Raw genomic sequence first — 24,966 nt, 5'->3', positions numbered from 1 at the left:
TCCCGTCCCCACTACTCCGTACCTACAACTATCCATATTGGCGACGACTTCGTCTCCGCTGGTTCCAGATAGGAAGAACCAACCACAGTCCAAAAGTAAAAACAATGACCAGACTGGGGCTCGATCCCAGGACCTTATCGGTGTTAACGATACGTGATAACCAACTACACCATCCGGCCAGGTAATATATAATCTTTTTAATCTTTGACATGATAAACCTAAAATAACATGGAAATAAATAAGGACTAGCCATCTAGAAAAGTATCCTTTCATCTTATAGTTCCAGAGTACAACCGAGCTATAATGTGTTAAAATAAAAGCTATTTTCCTCGTATAATCGCACTGACACCCAATGTGTATAAATACACTGTTCTTATAGTACTATAAGATTCTTAGGCAGCCAGAGAAAAGCCTTTAGCTCTTCAATTCCTGGATATCCATCTGTGATGACAAACTCAATAACATCAAGAACTTACGGGGTCGGTCTTTAATCTACTGAATCTTGTTCTGCTCAAGGCTTGCGCCGGAAAATGTGGAACATTGACTAAAGGTGATAATCTAATGTCTCTCACAGGTGTTGGTTGAAACAGGCTGGGTAATAATGGTACACTCGGGTTTGGAAGATATATTGAAAAAGATATAGCTGGGGGAGCAATATCAATCAATTTCGATAAAACCTGTATACCGAGATTGCCCACTTATGCTGGGTTGGAGTAGTAATAAACTATAGTAAAACTAAAAGTAGGAATCAAGCAATAGAAAGCGCACGAACTGGAAGTAACTTACTGCCGATTAAACTGCTTCTTTGATAGAATCTGTCCGAACAAGCGGGCCCTTATTAAGTGAATCAGTCAGGTTCTGTCGCCGCTGTATCATACACTATACGTACCTTATTAGCCCTGTGCACTTCAGGGCCAGACATCAAGAGATTGTTCAACGTCTATTTATTATTTTAAGAACTTCTGCAGACTTATATCAGATGACCATCCAGGGGGCAGTGGCACCTTGCGCTGAAAAGTGCGCTAGTGATCTGTTAGGAAACTGTTGGGCATCACAGACAACGTCTTTATCCCATTGATATTAATGCCTTATTACAAGTCGCGCACAGCACCCATATAACGCTTACTATGTCTCAACATATTAGCTCAGATTCTGTTCTTCGGCTAGAAAGTATATAAAATTGAGCTACAGCTACGAGATACTTATCGATCTCTTTAAAGTGCTCCATATACGATTACACTGCTAAATATTTTCTTTACAGACACTCTCAGTATCTCATCTTATTTCACTTGAAATCTAGCTTTAAGATCGTTTCACTTCATTTATTATATATAATTATATTATGGATGAGCTTGCGAAGTTGTTTTTATAGACACAGTAATAAGAAGATTATTAATATAATTTTATTTATGATATTAATAAAAATCTCAAATCTATATTAATCGAATGCGCTTTAGAAATATCTCTTTTATTAAAGAGCATCGGTTTCCAAATTTAGGAAACAATAGAAAATATAAGGTTTTTAGAAATAGCGGCCTATATTATATCAATATCTATCATTAAAGATATATTTTGAGTGCTTGATGGTCTCTTGCTCGTTCTAGAATCAGATTCCTTTTTGTTACGCACTAGTCGTTGACTTTCCAACTGCGCTACATACCAAAAAGCTCAATGAATGACCAAGGGGGTCATTCAGTCAAGGTACTATATAGTAAGCTCATGGTCAGCAGTCTCCTTGGAGGACCCTGACACTTTTACTTTAGGTTATTATACCCGGCTTTCTTTATTATATTCTCGCAAAGCCTTCCAGTACTAAAGCCTTTAAAGAATAGATGGAGATTTGATGGGATATGATAATGTTAGTGACGTGGAGAAACGGACAAGACGATGTATTATGTTAATGTAACTAACATTAAGCATGTCTCTGTTGCTCTTGTGATTAACTGTCCATGCGTTAAATATGTGGGATTATTTGATGTTTCCGATCCAGATATAGTCAAACAATATCCCTTTTGAATACTTATATATTTTAATCTAGTATTTTGGGATTTGATAGAAGTTAAAGCTAGTATATATTTAGCTGTATTTTTATTCGCACCTCGGAGGAACATTGAGAGGTTATTTTGAGTAATTATACTTTTAAGAGAAATAAGATCCAAGTTGAAAAGAATATTTGTAGAATTATTTAATAACTCTGATATCTGTTGTATTAATTCAGGATCGGGAGAAAGGGCTATCCATAGATCAGCTGAGGCGATTATATCATCAATAGACTGAAAATCTCTGAATTCTTAAGAACTAGGGTTTACTAATCCTTCAGTTTGTTAAGAACTGGGGTTTGCTATCTGATGTAGTGTAACTTTGTTCATATAATATTCCAGAAACCCTTGTGTGAAATATCTCAGATTGTAAATTGTGATAATATCTCAATATATGCATTTAATATCTTAATCTTGATTAAAGCCCATATATGATATTTGAATATATAGCTAATTAGTTTATAAAAGTAAAGAGACGGATAATAAGAATCTTTATATTATTGTCTAAATTATTGAAAATATCAGTTTTTATTTGCTAATCTATTTTACTTCCATTCAAATAACAAATAGCAAGCAATTTTCTTACTTGTTATATTTTAATTGTTCCTCGAGTTGCCCCGACGCTATATATATAGATTGCACAATATAGGATTTAGGCAATTTGTAAGGGGAAGTCTGGCAAAGGATTGGTTCTTATTCGGGCACTTGACTTCTTCAACTAAAGATATTAGATATGTTGAAACAATTTTGGATGTATTATGGTTTGAGTGTAAGAATAGATATAGATATGATGAGAAAAGGAACATTTGTAGATTGCAAAGAACAAATTATTTGATTTTAGGATGATTAATCGATTGAGCCACTATAGAAAGAGAGATATGCAATATGATAACTATTGATTTCTCTATTTAAGCTGTTTATTATGTTATCATTGAGCTGGCCAAGCTGTAGGGCTCTTGGAGGCTTCGGTACTGCCGGTCCAAAGGCCTCTAGTGACATAATTAAAGTCTCAACTATTATAATATACTTCCTTTTTTTATAATATTTTCATAATTTTAGACTAAAAAGAAGATATTTATACCTTGTGTAAATATATTATAATAGTGTCACGAGTAATATCTTATATCTAGTTATATCAAGTTCCTTTATACGCTCTAAATTTTTATAGCACTGTTAAATAATATCTTTATCCGACATTGCTGTTTCGCATAACGAATAAGAAAATAATAGCCCAAAGTTCCGCACAAATCTTTAAGATATCTAAAATCGCTAAGAGCCCAATTCTGTATAACGGCCGTAAGAGATTCTGTATTCCTACTAGAAAGCCTCTTTTCCCTATGTGAAACGAAGTTTGAAAACCAGATCTTTCGCTCGGAAATCGAGGTATCTGACTAGATACCTATACGCATAGTTTGCTGCCACTTCCGTTCTCCCTCTCCGAAGGAATTGATCCAATTGGATGACCGTAGAAAAAACGAGATCCTCTATGGTGTTGTAAATATAAAACAGTTATATCTGTAAACAGCGAAATGCCTGGTGCTGTACATTATATGTATGTAGAGCGCCTACAGAAATCACGGCCTATAATCCTACAATATCGACAGTAGCCCGACCACCTACCGCCTGATACAGTTATGGTTATTGGAGACGTATACTAAGCGACATTGACTCTTAGTATCTCGTAGCTTTAAAAAGTAATACCATTAGTTTGGAGGTTCGGCGTTCGGCGTCAAGCATCAAGGTAGATACTGGGGCTTCAACACAAGACTTGGGGACTGATGATGTGTCTAATCTGTATATACCTGCTTACATGGCAGAACTCCAGCGACTATTATCTCTTCGATGGTGAGTGATACTACTAACAGTAGCAAACAAAAATGCAAAAAGACTGACCAGACTGGGGCTCGATCCCAGGACCTTATCGGTGTTAACGATACGTGATAACCAACTACACCATCCGGCCAACTCATATCTATATAGACCTGAAGTAGTTTAATGGTAGTAATAAGAGATATGGATAGAAAAGACAAAAAGAAATGACCAGACTGGGGCTCGATCCCAGGACCTTATCGGTGTTAACGATACGTGATAACCAACTACACCATCCGGCCAATTTATATTTATAGTTCAGATATTTGACACCATAAGCCTGAGACAGCCTTTACACGATTCCAGCCTTATGTTGGAAAGTATAAAACCCCCTCTGCTCTTTTCATCTTTTCAATAGAAAGGCGTGAGTTCATATCCAAGTACATCATATATCGCAGCAAACCCATGCTCGTTCTAGTCTCATCCAAACCCCATTTCAAATTAAAGGGCCTCATGTAAACTATGCTTTGGATTGAGTTATGCTCCAAGTCTCTCGGCCGTGACCCATCGTCTATTTTCGATATCCTTTCTTGCTCTACCCCTGCTGCTTTCTGTTCTTTGCACGTGTAGGATGCGACTGTACAATTAACCGGCTCCTGGAATTTTATCCTGGCGGATGGAGATGCTGCAAAAATTCGCTCGACAGGGGCCTTCGCCCTTCGGGGGCCCTGCACATGATATGAAGCCCTTCCGTCGACTTCGCGATGGAACCGCCACGTCTGCCTAGCCCAGTGCTACCATGCACCACGGAGATGCGGGATACTGGCAGGCTTGAGGGCTAAAAACAAGTTTTTTTATGTATTACCGGTGCCATGCGGTTGGCAGTATGTTGATCAAGGATTTATATGACTGGAATGATAAAGATCCCAAGCTTTGCAAGCATATGCTTATAGTATGGACATGGTCACGTTTAAGAACCATGGTTTCTCGTCTTCCCAGAACCTGTGAGTTCAGCGATTGCCAGCATCCATTGTAAGAAAATGGCTCCTAAAGAGGATAACGACGAAAAGAATGCAGACCCATGAATTGATATAGATTTGAAACCTGCCGGGACGCTTGGGTGCACCACCCCAAGTGATTGAAGAGACGAAAAGGGAGTGTTTGATAATGAGTTGGAGCGCTCACCGTTCCTCGAGGGAAGGTATGTCCAAAAAACCGAATAACAAAGGGCTTGCATAGTTCGGGCGGTTGTTCCTGGGATAGTCGATCCAGGCATGTCCGTCAACGCCCTGAGCATGTGGCACCTGGGATAATCTTTACGATCCTTGGTTCTGGTATCAACCGGTTCTTGTAGCTCCAAGATCCACTCGTACATTGTTTCGCTGGTTGCAGAGCTTCTAGCCACCCATTTGGCGTGTTTCTTGCAAATGTGTTACCCTTGATAGATATCAGTCTTGGTCGACTTGTCCTTAAGTCAACCCGGATTATCATTTCAACATCGAGCTGCATGCGAAGATCTTGATCATGAGCAATGTTTCATTTGGATACGGGAGCGCTCATACTATCCAAACATTGAGCTCCGAATTCTACAATTTCAACCTGAAAGCTGGATTCTCTGTCCGGAAAATCCTATGTGCACAACTCTTAGGAGCTGGAATAGCCGGATTAGCTGCCCCATTACTGGTCGAGTCGGCGAACGTCATTTGACCTCAAGCCCTACTCAATTGCACCATGTTGGGAGACTCCCCATTCTCGCTCGAACAAGGTCACCAATGACTGGAGAATTCCTCTATGCTTCTTTCTACATGTGACCGCAAGCAGTTTCATCTTGTACTTTTTCCCCGCATTGGTCTCTACAGCCTTTTCGTGCTTCGCCTGGATTTGTTCAATCGTACCGAGTAATGTCGTGAATTAGCTCTTTGGAATGGAGCGGGTCTAGGTTAAGCTCCATCACGTGTGACTCAAGTCAGATTGCGGAGTGTTTCAAGGGTTTCGTTGAACTGTGTGCTGTTAAAACGTAGAGGGAAGATATAGATAACAATCTGAGGGCAGTCGTGAGGATGATGCATTATAAATCTACCATATACGATGACGGAGGTGATGTTACAAGTATATGCACAGAGGCATTAGTTCCTGTTGATTTCCAGCTGTTTATTGGGTAATCTGCTGATTTATTAAGTACAGTTCTTTCTCAGTTTCCTATCCATGACCTCCGATACCAGTAAAAACATGATAAAAAGATAAAACAAGATAAGATATGAAAAGCAAAGAGAAGAGAGATAAAAGAAACGGGAAGAAGACAGTGTGGGGAAGAGAAAAGAGAAAATGGAAGAAAACAGAAGCCGAAAAGGAAAAAAAGGAGATATTGAAATGTTGAAAGGGTGCATTTTCAACCGCGATGCTTCAGTCAGAATACGTGGTTAAAAGACACACTGTCATTCATGACCGACAGAGGTAACCTGCATCTGCCGTAGAATAGAAAGGTATCAAAAAATTTACTATAATTCATTAGCATGATGCAAGGCATCACATAGGATCGATAGGTAAACTCACAGAAATTTCAGCCATGCCGGTGTCCTCGCCACCACCATTGGTCTGAGGCTGAGCATTCCCATTCACAGGGGCACTGGCCTCGGTAGGACCGGAGTTCTCGTTAGCAGCGAAGTAATCAACCATATCGGCATCGAGCTCCTCAGCGGTCTTGGGCTTGGGGCGGTTCGTGTTGCGGCCACGGGGGCGACGGCCACGCTGTTTACCAGCGCCAGCGGGTTTGGCGGCTGTTGCCGGCTTAGGCTGAGACTTGTTCTGTCTATTTCTTGGCTTAGTACATACTGGTCGATGCATGTAACAAGATGCTGGGAACTTACGCGACACGATCACTGAGGGGCTTGGGAGCGGGGACTTGGGGAGCATGGTACGCATCCACAACAACCTCAATCTGACGAGAAACGGAATTAGACAGTGAAACACTTGGCGGGTAGCGGTCCAGACAAAGCTCACCTTCATGGGTCTTCCATCAACGAGAAGTCCGTTAAGATCCTTGGCAGCCTTGCCGGCAGTATCGGGCTTGCTGAAAACGATAGACGCGATACCGCGGCTCGTGCCGTTTTGGTTGTAAGTGAGCATGACTCGCTTGACAGGTCCTGCGGATTTGGTGAAGTATTCCTAGAGCACCAGCATACACGATTAGTATTAAGGCCAATTGATGTTTCTTTCACCAAATCGAAAACAAGAACCGGCGAACGCAATCGGAAAACGCGTAGGGACCCCCGAATTTATCGACAGAAAATGAGCACCAGCGAGCACACAGCGACAGTTAGTAGTGGATAGTGCTTCTTGAAACAAACAAACCTAGTGTTCAACGTCGAGAGTCGCGCAGGATATATCCCAGCCATGGCTGCAAAGACTCTTGGGGACATTGAACACCGTTTTGCGTCTCCTGCGTTGATCCACCTCAGTCGATGTTCGAGCAAATTCTTTCTCATACACCTGTCGTTATAAACCGGGAACTGCTCAAATCCATGACCGATGTCCAAAAAGCCTAAGCATTATTCGACAATAGCTTCCTTGTGCGGCGATTTTGAACCACTGTATTCCCCCGGACACCCTCTGTAGCCTGTTTGTAACAGAATCCAAGGCTAGCCATCCACCGGTCGCATGGAAATGCTCTCGCCCGTCTTCAAATATAGACATTTCCACGCTAGGCCGTGGATAGGTTTTCCCATGGCGGATTGCATGCCGCTTATTTTGGGATACTATTGTTCTGTTCGTTTGCTAATGCGCTCGCTGATGCCCAACACCCTTTATATATGCTGTGACAGAAAGGAGGAAGCGCGGCCAAGCGGAGTAGAAACACGATGTGTCCCAAACATCATCCGCGGCAAAGTCTGCAGCGTAAGTCCTCAGACACGAAAGTTCATGGCCACTTCGCGCGGGACAACGCTTTACGCAAGACTACGGCAAAACTCAACTTCAGCTCATTTAACATGACGCTAGTTTGAATGTAGCGTGAAAATGGTTTTGAAGGAGTTTACTGCCTGCGCAAACGACCCAAAGAAGGGTCATCTTAGGAATATACGATTGGCGCGGCAAAGGTCGGAACGCGAATGAAAGCCGGTTGCGCCTCAAAGGTCTCGAGAAAAACATATGGCGATAAAAGCCCAAGGCGAAGGCCTCTCGATCAACATACCTTGATATTGGCCTCGTTCACATCGGAAGGCTGGTAAAGGTTAGCTCGCGGGTCCATCGGGAAAACGGAAAGACCAAGCAAGAAGGCCAAAACTTACCAAGCCGCTGACCATAATCTTGCTCTCAGTGGAAGCTGGGTGACCGGCCTGAGCGGTCTTTCCAGCAGGTTTGGCAGCCTTTGTAGTCTTCTTCACTCCTCCAACCGGGACAGCACTGGCAGCAGGCTTGGATGGGGCCGAACGGCGAGAACGGCGGCGGTCACCCTGACGACGGTTGACGAGGATCTCGTCCAAAGACTTGTCGAGCTTGCCAGACATTTTTGGGGATAAGAAGGAATCGAGAGACTGGTTGGGTACAGGAGTGTTTTTCGGGCGTTGGGTGATAGGTATTGCGCCACCGGAGACTCAAAGTCGAGTGTAAGAAGAGTTTGCTTCGGAAGCGCGTAGGAGGATGTAATTACGCGAAGTTTAATATGGAAATATGAGCAAAGATAGAGTAGCAGACAGAACACGCCACGTATTGATGGAAGACGCGGTGCGGGATGATGAAAAGGAGAGCGAGAGAGGATGGGAGAATGACTGGAAGATAAGCCAGGGCGGAAGGAGATCGAAGAGGGAGAAGAGGGAGCGCCAGAGGCTGAGCTGGGAACGCTAGGCCGCTTTGGGTTGTTACCCGCCGCCGGATGCGTGACTTGACGCCCGCCTTCTATTCGCCATCCGCATTGCTGCCTCAAGGTAACCTCCGGAATACATTTGACTGGTAGGTACGTAGCAGATAGTAAGGTATCTATGATAAGGTAAAATCAAGCAGGCCTAGTGTTTTATGGATTTTTAGTCCAGCTTCAGATGTCGCCACAATTGTTTCGTTGCATTCAATATACAAAAAACAGACAGTACCTATCTACTCCGTATCAGTGTAGGAACAAGGAACAAACAGTGCACCCAAAACAAGAAAGCAAAGAATGATAGAAAACCATGATTCTCATGATAGGACCAGCCCTAGGACATATTTATTGGTGGAAAAACATAGAATAAAATAAATCAAGCACCATATCCCCATGAACTCCCTATACAGTACGGAAATACATCGACAATTATAGATGCTCTCATGATAAAAGTAAAACCTTGCATGCTGTCGTAAAACCCGGGCAGCGCGATCGGCGTAGATTGACCCACTCTGTTCGCTTCTCAGCTCTTCAAAGCTTCCAGTCGTCCCCTCATCTGTGCCAGAGCAGCTTCTTGATCCTCGAATTGCTCTTCGACAGCTGGGGCCTCCTCGATGGGCTTCTCCGGCTTGATGTCTTCGACTTGGGAAAGCTTGCCGTGTAAAATCTCCTGCAAGACCTTGTCCACTTCAGCGTCGGCTTCGTCCTCAATCTCATCTTCGAGCAGTTCGTTGCTGGGAATCGCATCGTCCACAATCTCTTCAATGATACCGGCGCGCACCAACTCCGTCGAAAGCTGATGCATTGTGGCTGATAGTTCGGGCAGTCGGACGAGCGTATTGACATCTTTCATGATCCCCGTCGACTTCTTGAGACTCCCTTGGATCTTGCGCATCGAAAAGGCCTCGTTCACTTGCATTTGGACACTCTGAAGTTGAGCCCGGCTTGTTGTCAGGCGGGCCGACTGCTTTCGGATCCGCACCAGCTCTCGTGCAAACGTCTTGCTCTCATTTTGGGCCTGCTTGGCCTGTGACGGGTTCCGTTGGCCTCGTCGGGAGGCGTTCACAATATACTGTCGTGTTTTCGTCTCGAGAGTCTTTAGTTGCATTATGTCACGATCCAATTGGCGGGTATTCGCACGGATGATTTGATTGCATTTCCTCATCTATATGGGGAAGCAAATTAGCCCAATTTAAACCTTGATTGGTCGCTCGAGATCAACTGCCGTGGGTCATACCTGCGTCTGAGGATCAGGGCCAAAAAAGACCGCTTTGAGAGTCTCCATGATCAAAACTTTATGCGGGTGAGGTCGACTGGAGACTGTGTATACAGATCGTGAAGGTTTATGGTAAAAGTAGTTTCCCCTACTTTATCCAAAACAGTTCAAGGTGATTTATCATACGGAGATGACGGTGTTATCTCAAATGACAGGAGGCCCTTGCGGGGCACCGATTCGGAGAGGATGAGGCAGAAGTCCGAAATGACAGGCAGCACGCTGGAAGGAGAAAGACAACAAAAAGATGAGCCTGGAGATAGTAGATCGAGATCAAGTCACACAGTCGTCTGGAGAACCCTCTTTCGAGTCGCTGTTCGCATCGTCGTCAGTCTGCCCTGGTCAGTAAATGGGAGATCACCGGTGCCAGCGAGCGAGTCGGCCCTTGGAGTTGGCCTCTGAGCGCCGAGCGCTTAGTCATTTGGCCATTTCCGTAATGAAACCGTAATTTACACCGCATGCGCCGAATAGGAAGGAAGAGTGACGTCGTCCCGGCCTGAGGCCGCAAGCAGACAAACAGGGCAAACAGCGGGCAGGTGAGAGTTCCAGTACTTTCTAGGCCGATCATCAGCTAAGAAAGCGTCCTTAACCAACTAGCGAAGGCCGGCCTCACTTGCTTTCTTCATCCAGCCCCAGCTTTGCTCTCCCTTGTCTTAACTTACCACTTTCCCGCCAGCCTTCTGACTTATCACATCTCTCTCTCTTTTTCATATAACCTCTCTATCATCTATCATCCTTCACAATGCCTGAACTTCCTAAGCTCCACCCTGAAGGTACGTAATTCTGCGGTCCCTCATACCTTCCCCGCTTTGCTTTTTGCTCAACATACCACCGTGCTTCACCACATATCATGTGTCTTGACGGTGCCTGCTTGGGTGTGGGAATCATGACGGATCATTTTTCATATACTTTGCGCTCTTCACTGACACGGCTACCCCTCTAGTCACATGGGCTCAGCGCTCCTCCAGCACTGATGCCGAGCGCAATTACCTCTACGTGAGCCTCAAGGCTCCCGATGTTCCCCGTTCCTCCGCCACCCTCAACATCACCCCCAAGAATGTTACCTTCGCCGGAGACTCCAAGAAGGGTGTGAGGTACGAGGTCTCGTTGGATCTGTTTGCCGAGATCGACCCCGAGAACTCCAAGACGAACCACAGCGACCGTGAAGTCGAGCTGGTCCTGCGAAAGAAGGAGCTGAAGGAGGAATACTGGCCCCGTCTGTTGGAGACGAAGCAGAAGGTTCACTTCCTCAAGACCGACTTTGACAAGGTATGCCTCTCACTCCCACTCGATAGTCCCAATGAGCGAGATGCTAATATGGTATTATAGTGGGTCGATGAGGATGAGCAGGACGAGGCTCCCGAAGAGGATTACGCCAACAACTTCGGTGGTTTCGAGGGCCTTGGTGACCAGGGTGGCCTCGGAAACATTGACTTCTCTAAGCTCGGCGCTGGCCTTGAGGGCATGGGCGGTGCTGACGCCGGCGCCGGCGGTGCCGAGGAGGGTTCGGTATGTTTGAACAGCTCTTGATCAATCACTTGGGTTAGTAACTAAACAATTTGGCGCAGGATGATGACGAGATGCCCGAGCTCGACGAGGGCGACAAGAAGGCCGAGGGCTCTAACGCCAAGATCCAGGAGGTCTCTTAAATGGTGAAATGTGCTTAGCTTTTGGATTCACTTATGATTCACAAAATAAGAAGCAATGAAAATTCCTGATGACGAACGACGAAACTTGTGCAAGCTTGCTTTATCCGGGACCATGATGGTTAGCCACTGCTACGGCAGGTTCATATGCGATTATGACGTGAAGAGGAGAGATCAAATGGGGATTATTGTTTTTCGAACCCGAACGCATTCACGGAATGGATGGCGAAGTGATAAACTATCGGTTGTTAGGATCAATATAACTGAATTATGGAATCTAATAATTCTGTAGGGCTGAGAGAGCAGGGTTGCTGGCTAGAGTACCTCTATCTTGGCGCCCTACTGTGATAAGGAAGATGCAAATGGTCGAATGGCGACCGTAATAATACTGCCTAGTTTTGTGATATTGTTCAATCTAGGCTCAAGTGACGTCCTCAGTTGTAGAAAAATGGTCCGTGTGTATCAAAAGTAGAGCCTATTACGTCGTCTTGCCCTAAATAAAATTGCAGTTGTTCACTATATTGGACAACAAGAACCTTCGATTGCATACGTAGTACGGAGTAAGTAGTTAGAACAACCAACATTGTTCGTAGGATGACCTATCATATGAAAGATCATTATATCAGCAGCAACGAGGAAGATGGTAGGTCGCTGACCCCTTGGCGGAAGGAGAAAAAAAAAAGAGATTGGGTGGTCTCGTCACAGGTCTGCTTGTGGTTGTGCCGCCACACGCACCTTAGCTAAGAAAGGATGAAACCCACCACATTGAAAATGTGGAGGAGAGCGAACTGAACTTGCAACTTCCCGAGATCAACCACCCAAAAACGCCCCCCCTCTTTTGATCCCCCTCTTTCCTTTTGTCGAAGTCGTTAAGGGTATATTCGGACGCTAGACGCTATCCTCTCTTGATTATTTTCGATTAGCCGTTTGTGTTTACGAAGGGCTTTGCTTTTTTTTTCAGCCCACCTTTTAGCGCTCCCGTTTTCCCACTTGGGTTTCTTGAGAGAGGAGCGAATCGACCGCCACTGCCGTCTTTTGGCGCGCATTTTGCTATCGCATATTTCATATACTATTTTTTAGAGGAGAAAGGAAACAGTGAAATCGTTCATCATGCCTCCCAAGAAACAGGACCAGCCTAAGAAGAAGAAGGCCACCGTCGAGGATAAGGTTTGTACCGATCGCGTGAAAATGAGATGATGCGACAGAGACAGATAGGGCTAATTCCTTTCTTTTTTTTCGGTACTGGTTTAGACCTTCGGAATGAAAAACGTACGTTGCGATAATCCTCGAATCTGATACCGTTGGTGATTTAAAAGTCAGAAGTGAGAGTAGAAGACTAACATGGATATTTCGTCATTGTGCAGAAAAAAGGTTCTACCGCGAAGAGACAGATCGCTCAGATGGAGGCGCAAGCAAAGTCCAACAAGCCTTTGGATGCAAAGAGAAAGGAAGCTGAGAAGGCCAAGCGTGAGGCGGAGAAGGCCGCCGAGGAGAAAGCCAAGCGTGAGGCTGCAGAGCTGTTCAAGCCCGTGCAGGTACAGAAGGTGCCCTTTGGCGTGGACCCCAAGACCGTGCTCTGTGTCTTCTTCAAGCAGGGCAACTGTGAGAAGGGCCGCAAGTGTAAATTCAGTCACGACCTGAACATCGAGCGAAAGGCCCAGAAGAAGGATCTGTACACCGACTCTCGTGACGTCAAGGCTGCTGAGGAAGAGAAGAAGAAGGAAGATACGATCGACAGCTGGGACGAGGAGAAGCTCCGCAAGGTCATTTTGAGCAAGCACGGTAACCCGAGAACGACAACCGACAAGGTCTGCAAATACTTCATCGAAGCTGTCGAGAACCAGAAGTATGGTTGGTTCTGGGTCTGTCCCAATGGAGGTGACAAGTGCATGTACAAACACAGTTTGCCACCTGGGTATGTTCTGCTCTTCGTTTTGCATCTTGTCTGTCCGCTAGACATACTAATTGTGTCTATAGCTTCGTTCTGAAGACGAGGGAACAGAGGATGGCAGAGAAGGCCTTGATGGATAAATCCCCGCTTAACACTCTGACATTGGAAGACTGGCTGGAGTCCGAGCGACACAAGTTGACCGGCGAGCTGACACCCGTCACCCCCGAAACCTTTGCCGCGTGGAAGAAGGACCGTCTCAACAAGAAGGCCGCCGAGGAACAAGCCCGCAAGGCTAAGGAAGCCACCGGACGATCGATGTTCGAAAGCGGAGAGTGGAAGGACGAGGATGAGAGCAGCGAGGATGAAGATAACGACGATGCCTTCAACCTGGAGGCCTTGCGAAAGGAGACCGAGAGAATCCGTGAACAGAAGGAAGAAGAACGTTTGGCGAAGCTACACGGGGGACCGCTACCCATCTCGAATGATGAGACAGTCGCACAGGAAGGCCAAGGATGAAGTCTGTGCGATTCTTACCCAAGAAGATCAAAGGAATCTTGGGATTAGGGGGCTACGGACCTCTTTCACACTGGAACCGGTGTACCAGGCCATTGTCCGGGCCCGTTGGTATTGCTCTCTTGTTGATGGAAGATGGATACAGTGATGCTCTTTTGGGTTCTTGTTTTGTTGATACCAAACCATGACTTTGTATAGATCTCCGCGACCGAGGGCTCTGACGGTTAGCACTGGCGTTTTGTTTTGTCATCGTTCATCCTTGTCTTCCCTTACAATCCATCCGATTGCTGGGATGGGCTATGCCTGGAGGCAGGGATGGACCTGGTCGAAAACGACCTGGATACACAAGATTGAGATAGATCGTGTGTTGGATGTGTGGCTGAAAGAACTGACATGATTGTTATGCCATTTTTTTTTTCTGTATCTACAAAAAATGTTCGTTTGATTATGTGAATGAACCAAGCATTTTTTTCTCGGATCATGAAACAACGCCCTTGCTCTTCAGCCGAATCATGCTTGGGAAAGGTCCCAAGCCAGTTATATAAACAAAGTACAAACACTTATACTCAGACTCAGAGCGACGCCTTCTCCAACACCAACCCGTTATCGCGCATCAATTTGACAACATCCCCAGCTACCCCCCAGGAGAGCTCATATCCTCGTCCTCCAGCCCCATAAGCATGAACAACAAACCTATCGTCCGACACCTTCTCCGCCTCAATCCTCATTCCACCTTCCCTTGCTGGCCGCCGGCCCACGATGTCGCGGATGACGTCAAATTTCCCCTCGCTTTCCGGTGTGAATGGGAACCATTTAGCTGCGTTAGCTAGCACCTGGCTTCGGATCTCTATCGACGGATTCGGATCCCAGTTGTGTGGCTGCTTCGTGCCGCCGATGATTGTCCCGCCGCTGAGGGGACGCGGGATGCAGAAAGACCAGGTACCGTCGGAGTTCTGGCGCGTGAGAGTTACATTGCATGGGTTGCGGACGAGACATGTTTGGCCTGTTAGGTCATGGTTAGTCGATTGTTGCTCAGCTTGCATCGGTAGTTTCAAGCATATGGAGAGAATGGCAAACAGAACAAGCAAAAATGCGCTCTTCGGTATGGACTGTACCTCTAATAATGAACGATTTCGGATCCCCAAACCCTATCCCGGAGCAATTCACCACCGTCTTGACATTCTCTGCCAAATGAAACGCCTCCATCACGCTAGCAAGTGTATACTCTTTCGTCTGGCCGCCCTTCAACACGAACTGGCGCAGCATGTGCGCACAGTAGACCGGCGAATTAATCACAAAGGTCTGATAGCTGGCGCCCCATTTCACCGGCCCCGGAAGCTCCTTTGGAGACAGCCTTCGGAATCCGTCGAGATGCGCGTAGGAGTTCCGCACGCTCGTCTCGTCGAGGTATTCCGCCGGCGGTGACTCAAGGTGTTCGATTCCCTCGAGGGATTGCACGCCCGAACCGGGCTCTTGGGCCGCGAGGATCTTGAAGTGCTCGTATGTGCGCTGTGCTTGCGCTTCTTCTTTCAGGAATTGGGGCGAGGAGCCCAGCACGGGGCGATAGTGTGCGCCTGCCCATGGCGAGGCGTAGTTGAGGGAGGTGGTGTTGGGGAAGTCGCGTGCGACGAGCAGGATGGATTGACAGGGTTGGAGGTGTTGTTGGATGCGTAGGGCTGTAGAGAGGCCGATTACACCGGCTCTAAAGGGTGGTTGTTAGTTGAGTTTATGTATACTTTGGAAGTGGATGGCGGATGCATGATCGGCGGCATGTGGCATACCCGATAACAACGATTGTCTCGTTTTGGGCCATTTTTTGCGATTGAGAGCTCCCAGTGCTTGTGGTATCTTGTGGCTATGCGAAACAGATGCGAAAGAGACGTCAAGAGTCGTAGGGTGTTACTCAAGGCTGGGAGAGAGAAAGGATGGAGCCCCCGCATTTTTAGTGGAAGCCGCCGTTATCGGTTTGTCATGAGTGGCCAAGATTCGCCGATTCAGCGACCAGGATGCGAACACTGACTCATCTCGATCTGAACTTGATTATGTGGAGTATGGAAAAGAACAAGGCACTAGCTGTTTAATCTATCATGATCACTTTCATTATCATAGTAGTATGAACTACTTGGGTTGTCTCCCATGGTCTTTTTGGTTTCCCTGCGCTTTTCAACCAGTATTCCATGCTCTGGTATAGGTGTGGTATAAGAAGAAAAAAACTGAACTGAAAAAATATTTGTACATCGCCTCCCCATCTTACTCGAAATGATCCGGTAGCTTTTCGATAGTGAATTTGGCTCTTGCGACCTTCATGATCGGTACACCGGGGATCTTGCGGATACGACGGACCAGGTCTTTATCGTTCGTGGCGACAATGTAGATTCGGTGTTTCGACACCTATGGAAAGATATTAGCATTCTGACTGACTGCAGACAGAGACGGTGTGCCACATACCCGGTCAACTATACAGTCATCAGCATACGTGCCGGGGTGACTGCATCTGATTCTTTCCCATCGGGGGTCCTTGGCCACCCGCAGCGCCAACCGGAACTTGTCTCCGAGCTTTTCGAGTTCTGCAATGGTACAGTCTGTGAAGGTGGGGATACATTTCGCGTATAATCTGTTCGTAGAAGCGTAAGCCAATGATTTCGGCCTCGGGGCAGACGAACGAGGCCAGTCTTACAGATCCATCATCGATGTGAGCAGGTCCGTCTTCGCTCGGATCGAGTGGGACACAAAGTTGGTATCGACGAGGACATGGTAGGGAGGTCCAAGGGCGGTGTTGGCGGCGAAGAACATGTTCGACGGGGCATTGGGGATGTGTCGGATCACTTCGTCTTTGGGTTTTTTGTCGTCTTTCTTGTTGCCGGCGGCGGACTGCTTGACGCGCTCATCGCGCTTGGTGATAGCGCGCTTCACCTAAGAGGGCGTGTTGCATTAGCTGATGATTCTCGAGACGACCCGGGTTTGTAGACGAGAATCACGTACCTGAGCAAATTTCTTGGTCTTCTTTGCCACACCCATGGTGAAGACGGAGGAAGGTGGTCTCGCGGAGGGATACCAAAAACGAATGGCAATATATGATTGGATTCGAAAGAAAGGGTTCCAGATATTAAGTTATCAGTCCAACAAATTGAGTGGTCTACTCTCTAGGGTCGTGCTGTCGCCGGCGATCGAGAATCAAAATGATTTATTTCAACGGGCCGACATATGCCCGATAAGGGATTTATCTTATCGTCGACCCGCCGGAATGACTCAGCATTGACACCTGGAAATCAAGGCCTCAATATTCTCCAAGACCGGCCAGCAACTCTTTTTACTCCTCATCCATGGATCCATCCCTCCTTCTTACTCTTTATCTTTAGTCTTACGAATGACCGTGGCCGAACCCAAATCAAGTCAAGGTAGCGGTCAACGATCCAGGCCTTCGGGAGTTTAATTCCTACAGACGGCATGACAGTAAAACCGCCACCGTGACAGCACTCCTTTTCCATGTTGGTTCAGGGATCGAACATCAAGATCATAGGCCCCATCGTTCGTATAATTCCATCAACTGTGGGTACGGGAGGATGAGTCCCCCTCGTTATCACATCGGACCAAATTTCTCGTCACCGTCTGAGCTCTCGGACACCCCCGCAATAGCCCATTTATCCTTTTCGCCAACGCTGGCAAATCACAACCGTCTGTTGGTTGATCACATCCATCACATTGCATCCGCTTTGAGCAGAGTTGAGAGAACGCTCACTCTTCGCTTCGTATAGATAATCTCAGGAACATTGTGCCTGTACGATGTTTGTGATCGTTTCCTTTCCTGTTTTCGACGTTCAATTTCAAATTGTCGATTTTCCTTACTCCCCTCCCAAGAGGCTCCACCGGGGTTCAACGCCGATTGATGGATGGATTACCGCCAGGCTCGTTATGATGAGCGACATACGGAGTAGATGATAATTAGGCTTATATGCACGACTGATCGATTTCCCATCAATTATACCGGTTGGCATGTGTCTGAATTCGAAACAAACCCCTGATGTCATTTGCAACTACTGCAGATGCTATCGCATCCAATCAAGAGAGTTGTTCCTTTCCATTCGCTGATGACTGCGTCCCCCCCTTTTTCCCTCTGTTGCTTCGGCTTCTTAATTCTTGCCATTCCAAGCACCGGTCGATAGGCACGACCACTGAACCTACTTCGCAGAGGGTTTCCCCTCCCCAGGGTATTATACCATTGGTATACTAGACAGGCCGACAAGAAAGTAGGCGCAGAGGGACCAGCACGGGGTCTATTAATATCGCGCAGGATCAGGATGTGATTTGAGCACGGCAGTTAAGCCACAGCATTTCACGTCCCCGACGGCGTGCCCACGGCCTGTGGACGGCGTGCCTATCGAAGGGGAGAAGTGGCATTTTACGCGCCGGGCAGGTCACTTGAGGTTGGGGCACGTGCCGTGATTGGCCGGGGGAGGTGATGAGAGGTGCAGCGTGAAGAAACGCCTTCTGCACTCTCCACCGCCAATCACCAACATGCGATCGAATCCATGTCGTGCCGCCGAGGATCGACTACTATCATGGCCCGTTGCTGCATGCTCGTTGGTGTGCCCGTCTCGCTGCCATTGCTACTCGTCCGCTAATGAAGTCATGGAACGGCCTGCTCCACGCCCTCCTGTCCCTGGTAGCGCCCGTCCGTCTCCATGTCGTACGCTCCAATTGCTCGACGGCTGGAGATTTCGATCTTCTTGTGCCGTTGCCTCTGGAGACCTCTCAGATGGTCGGACGGATGCTCTCTACCCGCCGGCCTATCTGTTTGGATGGTCGATGTGAAGACGGACGAAACCTACTATCCTACGGGATCAGATCGCGAGACGGCCAGGATAATGAAAATATTATCAAATTATAAAGATTAAAAAGGATCGGTTGAGACAAAAAGACCAAACCGAAAATCATACTACTCCGTATACCCTGTCTTTCTCTCTTTTTTTATTTTTTTACAAGCTCTTGTCGCTTGGTTCTTCCCCTCTCCCCGCCTCTCTGCCCAGGTAGGCCTTTTTTTTCTTTGATTTCCCTCCCCCTCTCCTCCCTCCAGAAACATATGTCACCAACGTGGTAACCTGCCGAGTGCCTTGTCCTCCTGGTTTGTCTCCTGCATCTATGTTCCTCGCCTGCATATTCACCCGTCCCGCTTTGTCCTTGGTCCAAATTAACAATCTTACCTACTTTTTCTAACCCTCTTATTTTCCCTCCCCCCTCCCTCTTTTCATACCGCTGTCCGGACCGTTCTGTCGGTTCTCCTGTCATCCTTCTCTGACCTAGTCGCTGATCCTCTGTGCCCCTCTAGACTTTCATAGGTACCATAGTGGGCAGTGTCTCGGTTTCTCTAGAGACATCTAGAATTGTGGCAGGTTGAGACAGCGACGAGCCGAGCCGGTGCCAACAATTCATTGTCTTATTCGTTCCCGATCAATGGGTATGGTGCTTTTGTGGGGATGCTCTTGAACGTCGTTTGTCCTGTCACACATTGTTTCACCTCGGCTTTCTGGACGGAATTTGGAAGACCAGATTCTTTTCAGAAGCGGTAAACACTCGGCATCTTTCAAAAGGACACTTCAAGAGGTTTCCACTCACAGGTCTCGTACAGAGATAAAAAGGACTGAGCAGAAAAAGAGTACCCTGACGAACCGTACACCAATTTCAAGTTGGCGTGGCTGGAAAGAATGGTCGAATTGGCATGGAACAGAAACCCCGTCCCGGAACCGCGAGCTACAAATTCCAAGCCAATGGCGCCTCCAATGCCATCACAGCCCCATGTACCTGCACCTAACGCTTTCGGACCCTGTGCGTCGACGGCCTCGCTGTTTTTATATGCCCAAGGGTCGGTTATCTTATGCCTGCATCATGATACGCTTGCGATCGAACGGAAGTTCGAAGGCCACGGCGAGGATGTGAGTTTCATAAGCGTGGATAATGTTAGTGAACGAGGTGCGGGGAGATTGGTGGTCAGCTACGATGTCGGACAGACGGCAATTGTCTGGGATTTGTTCACGGGAAATGCAATCGCACGGTTTGCCTCCTTCGAACAGCTACGGGTTGCATCGTGGATGCGAAATGGGAATGTGGTTTTTGGTATGTCTATTCGTCGATATATTCTCGATTTCAGTACTGACACGTGTGTAATGCTAGGAAACGAAAAGGGTGATGTGATTCTCTTTGAACCGTCCACCTCTGAGAACATATCTTGCCGTACGATCTTCGATCCCATTACTGCTTTAGCGCCGGGGTCCGATTGTCGGACTTATGCTATTGGGTACGTGACCATCAGCACTTGGCAAAGAACAAGGTGAACCGAAAGCATAGAGAAGTGAACTGACCAATATCAGATACCAAAATGGTTCAATCTTGATAACAACGCTTCATCCAACGTTTACTATTCTCCATACCATGACTACTTCCCGTGGCCCGTCCCCGATAGTATCATTGGCATGGCATGCGTCGTCATCAAAGCAAAAGTCGGACATGCTAGCCACCCTGGCGGCTAATGGTGATCTCAGGGTCTGGAGCGTTGCAAAACCGCCCGGCAAGGAGCCACCACGAGTAATTCGAGTTTTGAAGAGGTCGGATACCTCCTCTTCTGAAGAGCCCAAGTGGATGGCTTGGTCAAAGAACGGAAGAATTGTTCAATATCTGGACGGGTAAGTTTCCAAACGAACCATTCGAGTGAACCAGAGAAACTAAACGCATGGCTCAAAAAAATCCAGTGAAACATGGTCTTGGGACGTCAGGACAAAGCATGTCACTTCGGAGCCGGTTCCTACAATCGAAAATCCTCGCGGGTTTGCTAGCTATGGCTCGACAGCCACTCTATTCACACTGGGTCCTCAGTATACAGTGCAGCAGTATGATTTGGAAAATCCAGCTATGGTCGCCAATGTACAACATCTGCCTGCTGGGGTTGTTCCTGCGTCTTTGGAGGAGGCTAGAACGCGCTCCATGTCACCTCGGACTCTGCAAGAGGCCCCTGATATGCGCGAGTCAGGTCCGCTATTTGGAACCAGACGTGCTCCGTATGACTCGAGTGGCATTGATGCTGTGCGACAACAACGTGCGGACCTCACTAGCCCTGCCTCCGCCCGCAGCCATGCCAACTCAGTAAGCTCCAAGGCCTCCTCTGGCAAGTACAGAATGATGCCCTTTTCGCCACCCAGCAGATCCGGTCATACCGGTACCTCGTTCTCCATGACTTCAGCCAGTGGCAGAGAGACCCCCCAGGCGTCTGGCGCGTCTTATGCATATGCTTCGTCGGTGTCGATGTCTTCAGTCAAAAGCTCGCGTGCTGGTGCTGGCTCTCGACTGAGAAACGAGGTTCAATTGAGTCCTGCCGATAAACCGATCGACCTGTTTCCTTTCACCCGTGCACGCCTCAATGACGTGCCGTACAGAGCACATCGCCCACTTGATGAATCGCACTTGACCCCGGATGACCTACGAAAGCAAATGTTGAGCCTTGTGTTTGGCTGGGAGGGTGACATTGATGGACTGATTAACGATGAACGTACGTGTCTCATCGTGCATAGTTTCACTAATGGTTTCATTTGCTAATCCCTCAACTAGTCAGCCGTCACACCCCCGGGAGTCCAAGCGCCATTGTACTAGCACAGTGGCTTGGAGAATCAGATACCGACGAAATGGTTTCTATGCTTTCCTCGGGCCCTGCTTCTACCGCAGATTGGATGCTTTTAGCCTTCAGCCAGATGAGTGGTGAGTCGCAGGCTAACAAAGTTGGACAGGCTTTTGTCCAAAAGCTACTGGAAATTGGCGACGTGCATACCTCGGCTACCGTTCTGCTCGGGCTTGGAGACAGAAACGATGCCATCGAGGTGTATGTGTCGCAGAACTACTACATGGAGGCAATTTTGATGGCCTGTCTTGTTACACCCACTGATTGGCAACGTCAATCCTTCTTAGTGAGGTGTTGGGGAGAGCATGTTGTTTCCCACTCCCAACAGCAGCTTGCGATCCGCTGTTTTATGTGTACAGGAGTGGAACCTTCAGAACCTTGGACATCGCCAGCTGCTCAACAGGCTGCTTCATTCGCAGAAGTAATTTCAAAGAGATCTCCAATGACATCCCCGGAGCCACAATTCCAAAACCCTGCGAATCTGCTGGCTCCTCCCAACCCTCAACCCAAAGGCTCAGGGACTTTGCGGCAACCAGCCAAAACCCCAGCACTCAAGCTGATCACGTCCTTCGACTCTCAACCAAACCAGAAATTCCGATTCCCTGGGCTCAAGTCTGATGACCGGACACCGACCAATGCTCCTGGAATCACCCCAATCGCCGAATCTGCCGTCGCCGAATCCGCCGTTTCGCCCGGAGGCTTTGGGTCTTACAAGATGAATAATACTCAAAGTCTCAACAACGCCATGAATACTAGAACGGGAACACCAGGGTTCTCAAGACGACGACTCCCGTCTATTGGAGAGACACCCGTGGATGTGCACCCGCCAACATTCCCCTCCAACGGCTTCAACAAGCCTGAGGACTATAGTTCAACTTCGGAAAATGACGATCCTCAAGATAAAGAACAGCCCAAGCAGAAAGGAACCCCGCTTAATTTGCTGACTTCCGCGCGCTACGATCCGGATGAAAGCTATAAGCCGAGTCCTCAGACCGCGGTTCAAGCAAGTTCAGACAAATTCGCAGGCATTAAGGGCCTTCCTTCCCCTTCTGTGGGTATATTCGATGCCCTCCAAGAGCGATCTCATAGCCGAATGGGATCTCGAGATCGGAAGCCGGACAGCTTGCAGCTCCAATTGCTTCACGCGGACTCGTCCCAAGAAGACTTGCATGAACAATCGGATCCGATGATGGGCAGTTTCAGGAGCCCGGCATCCACTTTGAACGGCTACAGCTCTGCAAAGAGTCCAAGTGTCAGTGGTCGGAGCATCGACCAGTATATAAGCAGTCTTGATGAAGCAAACTACCATGCAAGACGAACCCACGGCCACCGCTCCCAAGGCCGTGGTCGCCGGAATACGGACGATGCCGCGAGTCAGAGCTCTGCCCGACGGCATCACTCTAGGAATACCTCCCAAGAGACCAGGGGACGACATGAAAACCGTTATATCCCTGCAGCCAAGCGCTCTCCCTCTTCTCCAGTTCCAATGTCTCCAGAGGAGGTGGCTCATTATCACAATATCGAGAAAAATGAGGAGAGCCACCGAAACAAGCTTGCATCCAAAGCACGGAGCACAAGTCGAGTGAAGAAACCCCGATCCAGGAATTCTTCAGAGCGCCGCAACAACCGCTCTTCTAGTCGGCACACGGCTAGTCGCGTGGCCCTGGAGAAGAATGAGCCTTCAAGAGGTCGCAGCATGGACAGACCGATGTCACGTCCGAGGTCTCCCTCTTCCCCGATCCCGATGTCCGTCACGGATGACGCCTTGAGGCTGGTCACTAGTGATAGAGAGCGACTCAGAGCTCAACAGCGAAGTAGTAGCCGTCGGCCAGATAAAGGCACCGGCGCTACCAGCGACTCTTCCCCGGACACTAAACGCACAAGGGTGAGGTCTCGCAGCCGTCAAGGTCACGAGTCGAGACCACACACGCTTCATGACCAAGAAGAGTCGATGATGGCTGGTCAAGGCAGTGATGAACTTGTCTTAGATCCTAAATCCCAGGTGATCGCAAGCATGCTGTCTCCAGAACAGGCCAGGGAAATACACTCAGCCACGGTGCCACCGACTGGACTCTCCGAACAGAGGAGGAAAGAGCTTGCCGCCGCAGAGCTGGAAGCACGACGCCTTTCGCTTGCGCGCAATCCATCGGCACCCAATATCCCATTCCCGGGAGAGTTGCAACCCTCGCGGAGCGCATTGGAGAGCCCACCTTTCTCGGTCAACTCTTTTGGACCCCGGACACCGGGACGGCGCAGAGTCTCATCGGGCAAAGGATCGCCCGAATATCCAAGTAGCTCTGATTCCAATTCGTCCCGATCAGGCGGCCCGCCGGGATTACCCTCAACTCCGAAGGCAATGCGACACCCGAGGTATAATGGATACGAGGAAACTGTGCCATCAGTTCCGCCTGTGCCTGACAGTGCCACCCTTCTAACCGACCCGAAATATTTCATGGGTGAGGCGGAGCGAATCGGCCGGTCCATGTCTGTGCCAGTGCCCGAAAACCAGCAGACAGGACCCGTGCCCACTGACCTGCCCACCCATCCAAGATTTAATCCGCGTCTTCCCAGGAGTCGCTCAACCAGCAGAGGTCGAAATGCGGGCCATCGTCGGGGGGGCTCGCGGGAGATGAGCGGGTCAGGTGGCTACAGCTACGGGGGTTCTCCCGTGACCATCAGCATCGAGGAAACTATCGAGAACGCCATGCAACAGAAGCAGGTCGAAAACCCACCCATTCTACCAGAGCTGCAGCACCTGAACCCTCCTCCCCCGCCGCCACCCCCGTTCGTTCCGCTATCGTCGGGCAGCGCATCCCCGCGAGAGTCTTCCGGCACCATTGATATTGCCATTGACGATAATGAGAACATGGGCAAATTGCTCCCTCGTGCAATGACCGCCGCTCCGGCGCTTAATATGGAGACACGACCATCTCTCGAGCGCCGTAGAATGTCCTTTGATCACCGTCGCGGTCGAAGTGTGAACGAAAGCTTCACTTCCAAAATCCGCAACTTGACCCGGATGGGTAGCCGTGGACCCGAATCCTGGGTGCCAGCTGGCGAGATGCAGACACCTTACGAAAGCGTGCAAATGGCTGAAAGTCGGGTGTAATGCAGTTCGCCCCTTTGGTTTGTCATTTATGAATTTCCTTGTTTTGATTGCTCCTTTCTTTCACTACTTTATTTGTTATGGATGAATTTCGAATATTTGGAATATTGGATCTTACGATTAACGACCTTTGCTTGTGGTTCATGATTTTCTTTCTTTGCTATTCCAGATCCT

General features: G+C 48.0%; 7 protein-coding genes and 3 non-coding genes across 10 annotated transcripts; 3 read left to right on the top strand and 7 right to left on the bottom strand.

Moving 5' to 3' along the window:
* Nucleotides 1–105: 105 nt before the first annotated feature.
* On the bottom strand, nucleotides 106–179 carry LDX57_002945. The gene has a single exon. It is a non-coding gene; the product is annotated as a tRNA-Val (tRNA).
* Nucleotides 180–3,928: 3,749 nt separating this feature from the next.
* On the bottom strand, nucleotides 3,929–4,002 carry LDX57_002944. The gene has a single exon. It is a non-coding gene; the product is annotated as a tRNA-Val (tRNA).
* Nucleotides 4,003–4,076: 74 nt separating this feature from the next.
* LDX57_002943 lies at nucleotides 4,077–4,150 on the bottom strand. Its single transcript has one exon. It is a non-coding gene; the product is annotated as a tRNA-Val (tRNA).
* A 2,193-nt stretch (nucleotides 4,151–6,343) lies between these two features.
* Nucleotides 6,344–8,353, bottom strand: YRA1 (RNA-binding RNA annealing protein; the record flags this gene model as incomplete). Its single annotated transcript, XM_046084588.1, has 6 exons — nucleotides 6,344–6,346; nucleotides 6,402–6,657; nucleotides 6,716–6,786; nucleotides 6,849–7,013; nucleotides 8,038–8,067; nucleotides 8,135–8,353. 6 exons carry the CDS (start codon nucleotides 8,351–8,353, stop codon nucleotides 6,344–6,346), a joined length of 744 nt encoding a protein of 247 aa, XP_045940551.1.
* A 387-nt stretch (nucleotides 8,354–8,740) lies between these two features.
* On the bottom strand, nucleotides 8,741–10,329 carry VPS24 (ESCRT-III subunit protein VPS24). Its single transcript, XM_046084587.1, has one exon. The coding sequence runs from the start codon at nucleotides 9,863–9,865 to the stop codon at nucleotides 9,224–9,226; it is 642 nt and encodes a 213-aa protein (XP_045940550.1). The 5' UTR covers nucleotides 9,866–10,329; the 3' UTR covers nucleotides 8,741–9,223.
* Nucleotides 10,330–10,573: 244 nt separating this feature from the next.
* On the top strand, nucleotides 10,574–12,453 carry wos2 (Hsp90 cochaperone SBA1). The gene is made up of 4 exons (XM_046084586.1): nucleotides 10,574–10,746; nucleotides 10,917–11,242; nucleotides 11,303–11,482; nucleotides 11,542–12,453. Exons 1-4 carry the CDS (start codon nucleotides 10,716–10,718, stop codon nucleotides 11,620–11,622), a joined length of 618 nt encoding a protein of 205 aa, XP_045940549.1. The 5' UTR covers nucleotides 10,574–10,715; the 3' UTR covers nucleotides 11,623–12,453.
* TMA46 (translation machinery-associated protein TMA46) lies at nucleotides 12,449–13,618 on the top strand. Its single transcript, XM_046084585.1, has 3 exons — nucleotides 12,449–12,786; nucleotides 12,871–12,888; nucleotides 12,984–13,618. The coding sequence occupies exons 1-3, from the start codon at nucleotides 12,730–12,732 to the stop codon at nucleotides 13,605–13,607; spliced, it is 699 nt and encodes a 232-aa protein (XP_045940548.1). The 5' UTR covers nucleotides 12,449–12,729; the 3' UTR covers nucleotides 13,608–13,618.
* A 977-nt stretch (nucleotides 13,619–14,595) lies between these two features.
* On the bottom strand, nucleotides 14,596–15,836 carry LDX57_002938 (FAD-dependent oxidoreductase; the record flags this gene model as incomplete). Its single annotated transcript, XM_046084584.1, has 3 exons — nucleotides 14,596–15,026; nucleotides 15,139–15,725; nucleotides 15,805–15,836. The coding sequence occupies 3 exons, from the start codon at nucleotides 15,834–15,836 to the stop codon at nucleotides 14,596–14,598; spliced, it is 1,050 nt and encodes a 349-aa protein (XP_045940547.1).
* A 437-nt stretch (nucleotides 15,837–16,273) lies between these two features.
* On the bottom strand, nucleotides 16,274–17,041 carry FCF1 (rRNA-processing FCF1 family protein; the record flags this gene model as incomplete). The annotated part of the gene is made up of 4 exons (XM_046084583.1): nucleotides 16,274–16,414; nucleotides 16,472–16,637; nucleotides 16,701–16,936; nucleotides 17,006–17,041. 4 exons carry the CDS (start codon nucleotides 17,039–17,041, stop codon nucleotides 16,274–16,276), a joined length of 579 nt encoding a protein of 192 aa, XP_045940546.1.
* Nucleotides 17,042–19,788: 2,747 nt separating this feature from the next.
* On the top strand, nucleotides 19,789–24,795 carry LDX57_002936 (uncharacterized protein; the record flags this gene model as incomplete). Its single annotated transcript, XM_046084582.1, has 5 exons — nucleotides 19,789–20,134; nucleotides 20,192–20,315; nucleotides 20,560–20,700; nucleotides 20,767–21,560; nucleotides 21,620–24,795. The coding sequence occupies 5 exons, from the start codon at nucleotides 19,789–19,791 to the stop codon at nucleotides 24,793–24,795; spliced, it is 4,581 nt and encodes a 1,526-aa protein (XP_045940545.1).
* Between the last annotated feature and the right edge of the window lie 171 nt (nucleotides 24,796–24,966).

Source organism: Aspergillus melleus (assembly GCF_016097325.1).
Source record: "Aspergillus melleus strain CBS 546.65 chromosome Unknown contig2, whole genome shotgun sequence".
NCBI classification, from domain to species: Eukaryota; Fungi; Ascomycota; class Eurotiomycetes; order Eurotiales; family Aspergillaceae; genus Aspergillus; species Aspergillus melleus.
The sequence above is the reverse complement of the archived record's forward strand: the minus strand, read 5'-3'. Positions and strand labels throughout refer to the sequence as shown.

Bases quoted from the DNA above. Each gene is read 5' to 3' on its own strand.
- VPS24 (XM_046084587.1), bottom strand. From the start codon at position 9,865: ATGAGGAAATGCAATCAAATCATCCGTGCGAATACCCGCCAATTGGAT.
- wos2 (XM_046084586.1), top strand. From the start codon at position 10,716: ATGCCTGAACTTCCTAAGCTCCACCCTGAAG. The intron at 11,243-11,302 runs GTATGCCTCTCA...ATGGTATTATAG, and splicing joins TCAAGACCGACTTTGACAAG to TGGGTCGATGAGGATGAGCA. The intron at 11,483-11,541 runs GTATGTTTGAAC...AATTTGGCGCAG, and splicing joins GCGGTGCCGAGGAGGGTTCG to GATGATGACGAGATGCCCGA.
- TMA46 (XM_046084585.1), top strand. From the start codon at position 12,730: ATGCCTCCCAAGAAACAGGACCAGCCTAAGAAGAAGAAGGCCACCGTC.